Source organism: Borostomias antarcticus (genome assembly GCF_949987555.1).
Source record: "Borostomias antarcticus genome assembly, chromosome: 20".
Lineage (NCBI taxonomy): Eukaryota > Metazoa > Chordata > Actinopteri > Stomiiformes > Stomiidae > Borostomias > Borostomias antarcticus.
In genome coordinates this window covers 1081778-1086777 of record NC_140253.1, presented here as the reverse complement: position 1 = coordinate 1086777, position 5000 = coordinate 1081778, and the positions used below count along the sequence as shown (strand labels likewise).

The 5000-nt window shown below is 52.0% G+C and overlaps 1 protein-coding gene across 1 annotated transcript in view; it reads left to right on the top strand.

The window, feature by feature from the left end:
* LOC311322338 (docking protein 1-like) overlaps nucleotides 1-2891 on the top strand; it is a gene marked incomplete at both ends in the record, with an annotated part of 4462 nt that extends 1571 nt beyond the window's left edge. The window contains 4 exons of the mRNA XM_084454406.1: nucleotides 316-612; nucleotides 1559-1610; nucleotides 1734-1906; nucleotides 2226-2891. Coding sequence (XP_084310532.1) covers nucleotides 316-612; nucleotides 1559-1610; nucleotides 1734-1906; nucleotides 2226-2891 — 1188 coding nt within the window. The remainder of the gene's footprint in view (nucleotides 1-315; nucleotides 613-1558; nucleotides 1611-1733; nucleotides 1907-2225) is intronic.
* Between the last annotated feature and the right edge of the window lie 2109 nt (nucleotides 2892-5000).

Sequence of the window (5000 nt, the reverse complement as noted above, 5' to 3'; positions counted from 1 at the left end):
GTAGGCCCTGTTCCTGAGCAGAGCTCCCAGCCTCCTGTATTTAGGAGAGAGGGATGGGGGTAGAATGAGGGCTGGCCGGGTGACTAATGTTTACCTCTGTGTGTCACCTGGGCTGCCGTCAGGGACATGCGTAGATTAGTGGAGGTTGAGGAATGGCCTAAGTATTTACCTTCCTCACACTCTCTCTCCACCTCCCTCATTCTTGTCCTTTCTCTCTTTTCTCTCTCCACCTCTCCATTCACCCCCTTTTCTCCTAACTCCCCCCTTCCTCCTCTCCTTCTCTCCTCCTCCCCTCCTCTCCCTCCGTCCCTGTAGAAGTGGAAGAAGCTCTGGCTGTCTCTCTACCCCCCCAGCGGGAGGGGGGTGTCCAGGCTGGAGCTGCAGGAGGTGGGGGGGGCCCCGGGCCCCGGGGGAGGGAAGCACCAGGAGAAGAGGGTGATCCGCCTGGCGGAGTGCGTGAGCGTGTTCCGCCTGCCGCCCCACGCCGAGGCCTGCCCCGGGGACAACATGGCGGCGTTCTGCGTGGAGACGGACGAGAGGAGGCTGGTGATGGCGGCGGAGAAGGAGGAGTGCGTGGACTGGGTGGAGAGGGTGTGCGAGATCGCCTTCCAGGTGAGGGATCAGGGATCGGGCTCTGGGATCGGCTTGTTGTCCCGTATAGGGCGGCCATTGTGGCAGGTTACAGGTCAATGAAAGGAATAGCCCCCTCCTACCACTAGGCCATGGTCAAACCCTACACCCCCTCCCGACCGCTATGCTCTGCTATCTCGGGGAGACTGGTTGCCCCATCACTCCGAGGCCCCTGTGGTCGATTAACACGGTCACGGCTCTTCTCTGTCCTGACCCCTCTTCTCTGTCCTGGCCCCGCAGTGGTGGAACGAACTGCCCACTGACGTCAGGACAGCAGAGTCTCTGCCCATCTTTCGTCGCAGGCTCAAACTCACCTCAGTGCTACAACGATCCTCCCTCTTAAAGGAGTAGTAAAGGGAAAATGCATGTTTAGCCCTGTTTTAAGGTTACTTATGATCATATACAATGGTTCAGATCAAAACGTTGACAAAGCTAGCATTTTCGAGAAAGTAGATAATTGCTCTAACACCGTTTTGGTCATACAATGGATGTGGATGGGCATCTTGAAAAATCATTCAAAAACATGTTAAACTCTCGATTTCAAAGACAAGGGCTAAACATGCATTTTCCCTTTACTACTCCTTTAAGCACCTATTGTATTTTAGATTGCTAATCTTAGTCACTTGTTTTAGAAAGAAGATGCACTTGTGAGTTCTGGCAAGTAGTAGTACATTGGCTTTTCCTACGTTACATGCAATTATTGTTAGTCGCTTTGGATAAAAGCGTCAGCTAAATGACTGTAATGTAATTTAATGTTTCACTCACGTGTGTTTACTGACACAGACAGTGATTCAACTTCTCTCTCTCTCTCTCTCCAATCCTTTCATAACTTCCCCTTCTCTCTTGCTCTCTCTCCTCACATCCCCCCTCTCAATCCCTCTTCCTCCCTGTCTCTCAGAAGGGTGTGTGTGGGGTGTCCTCGGGCCAGCAGCAGCAGCTGAGGATGGAGGAGAACCAGATCTATGTCTCCAGAGAAGAAGGTGTCCAGATTCATAGCGCTGAATGAGAGGGGAGGGGGGAACTAGGGGACGCTGGAGTCTCCTCCTGAATTGACAGGAAGTTACCTTTCTCTATCATAATAAGAGACCTCCCTCTCTCCTCAGTGAGCGAGTTCTGGGTGGTTGTGCAGCACTCGGACGCAGCGACGCACTGTGGCCTCCAGGGGGCGTACTGGGTTCAGGTGCAAGCCGAGGAGCTCGTCCTGAAGGAGGCGGAGACCAGGAAGAGTTTGTGGAGCTGGCCCTACCGGCTGCTGAGGCGCTACGGAGGAGACAAGGTGGGTGAAAACTGTGGATCAGTGGAAGTAACTCCAGCTCAAGATGTGGAGATGACTATAGAAGGGTTTGTGTGAATCATAGCCTGAAGGAGACACACAGTGCATCTTAATCAGAATATATAAAGAATCCCTAATGTGATATTGTAGAACATGTCCTGTCCGTTCTCCTGTTCTTCTTCATCTGTTCTAGCTCACATTTTCTTAATGTTCGCCTCAATCTCCTGTTCTAGCTGACGTTCTCCTCACGTTCTCCTGTTCTAGCTAACGTTCTCCTAACGTTCTCCTGTTCTGACGTTCTCCTCATGCCGTCCTGTTCTAGCTGACGTTCTCCATCGAGGCGGGCAGACGCTGTGACTCGGGGCCCGGCACGTTCACCTTTGACACGCCTCAGGGAGAGCGGATCTTCTCGCTCATCGAGAACGCCATCAGGGAGCAGAAGGCCGCCGTCGCCGCCGACAACAACACCCGCCTGGGCGCCGACCTCCCGGGCTCCAGACGGCCTCACTCGCCGCTGCCCCAACTCCCCGTCAGCGCCGCCATCTTGGACGGCAGCAAACCCCAGTCCTCCAGCGCTGCTGGCTCAGAGGAGGGCGTGTACTCCCAACCGGCGGATGCGATTGGCTCAGAGGGGTGTGCTTACACTCGACCAGCTGATGCGATTGACTTGGCGGAGGGCGTGTACTCCCAACCGGCGGATGCGATTGGCTCAGAGGGGTGCGCTTCCACTCGACCAGCTGATTCGATTGGCTCAGATGAGCCTGTGTACGCCCAACCGGCTGACTGTATCAAGCCTAAAGGCCCCGCCCCCAACTCCCACCTGTCCCTCCCACTGGGGCCCGCACACCCCGCCTCCTCTGTGGGTCCCCGTAGCAACCCGTCAGAACCTGTGTACGCCGACCCTGTTGGATACATCCCCCTAAAACCTCCTAGGACCGCCGCCCCCCCGCCCCCCCCCCTCCTCCTCCCAGCCCAGCGACCAGTCTGAACCGGTTTACGATGAGGTGTGCGACCGAGGAAGTCCGCTTCAGACTCACCAGAAGCAGAACCAGAACCAGAACCAGAACCAGAACCAGAACCAGAACCAGGCCACAGGGAGAGAAGAGCCAATCTACACTGTGCCCTGTGTGGGAGGGGTGCGTTCGGTTTCTATGCCAGCAGCACCCCCCGGCCCAGCCCAGGAGGAACCGAAGACTGACCCGTATGCCCACCTCTACGCCCAGATCTGTAAAGTCAAATTAAATGCACCCCCATCCACAGCAGGAGACCACTCCCCTGAGGTCATCTATGAAAACCTGGGCATCATCTAGGGGCGGAGTTAACGCCAATCACTTACATGTATTCTGTAAACATTTGTGTAGGCCTTATTCTCACGTAATTGTATGTTTTGTTGTTATTCTATTTATTGGACAGCTTTTTACACATTTGTATTCTGTGTGTGAAATCACAGCTCTTGTTTTAACTCAGCATTGTCAACATTGATAAACTAGACACCTCTGATCAATAGATATTATAAAGGGCCCAGTGGAATATGGTTTGGATGGACCCCAAAGTCCTGGTTGTCAGTCAGCTATTCAGTGTTTCAGAGGCAGCAGGAGAGGAGCACCAGAGACAGATATATATAGCCAGCTTGTGTAGGCTAGCCTACTGTACTCTGCAGGCCGATGCAAATGACCCTCTTCACCATCAAAATGAACGGGAAATATGATGCACTGTCGCTGGGGCGGAGCCGCGGAGGTAGGCCTAATAAATTACTCTGTTCACACTCTCCCAGCTGCCTCTGATATGACTTGAGTAAAGTCAGACACTAGGCTCTTTGTGGTTTTGATACATCCTGCTGTTCAATAAACTGGGGCGTTGAGTTTAGTTTGTGTGGGTGGCCTTGTCAGACGTTGTCTTTGTGGGAAGTGATAGTAGGGCCTAGGCCTTTTAGGCTATAATCCGACACACCCACCCGAATGCTTTCTAAAACTTCCATCACTACCATCATAGGGTAGCGTATTCGATGCATAAAAAAAATTAGTCTACATCTCGAAATTAATTCAGACTGTTCCGCGAACGCAGATGGCTGATATCAGACAGAATCGTCCAGTCACGGATTCAGAGGTCTGGAGGTCACCGCACCGCTCTGCCGCTCCGCTCCGCTCTGCCGCGACCGCATTGACGCGCGGCGCGCAGCCCGCACCTGACACGCGCTCCAGCTCGCGACCAACGGTCGAATTCAAATTCACTTCCCCGTCCTGATCTCGGACCTGTTATTAACACCTAAAAGTTATTTTAATTTCCCCCGTCCTGATCTCGGACCTGTTATTAACACCTAAAAGTTATCTTAATTTCCCCCGTCCTGACTCTCGGACCTGTTATTAACACCTAAAAGTTATCTTAATTTCCCCCGTCCTGACTCATGAAGACCTGCAAAGTTCTCCTGGCTGTTCTCTTGTGGTTCTCAACGGCCTCTCGTTGTCATACATCGACTCCCAACGCGTTCGGAGGTAACTGCTCCCAGATCAGACCAACGGTTTTTTCAGTGACCCGTTTAGCTGTCATGACGATGGGCTAGCCTCATTAACCCAACTGCTTATCCTCCAAGCAGCTAAATAGCCTTACTTTTCAGAAAAAACGGAAATGATGATTATCTTTTAGATGTCTTTTTTGGTCTTTTTCGGACGTCCAAAGACATCCAATTAGGAGCCAGAATGAATGTTTTTTTTAACGTTCAGATATTGGACCCGTTCTGCACGTCCACAGACGTCTTAGAGGGGTCCAAGCCAGACGTGTGAATATTGAGGGGTCCAGCAGACGAACACGGGGTTCAGGACCCAGGACGTTATTAAGACGTGATCTGAACGTCTCCCTGACGTTGCGTGTTTGCAGGGAATGACAAGGCGTACGTCGCCAAGCAATATTTTCAGGGCGACACTTCACAGAATTCATAGTGATGATTTGTGGTCGTTTTTATATAACTAAATGCACATAAGCTGAAAATATGAAGGTAGACTATGATATGTAATTGTAGGAGAGTCGGTTACTTTCCCATTGCAGTTTAAAATGTCGCTACAACAAGCCCAGAGATCAGTCTTGTCACTGCAAATGTAAT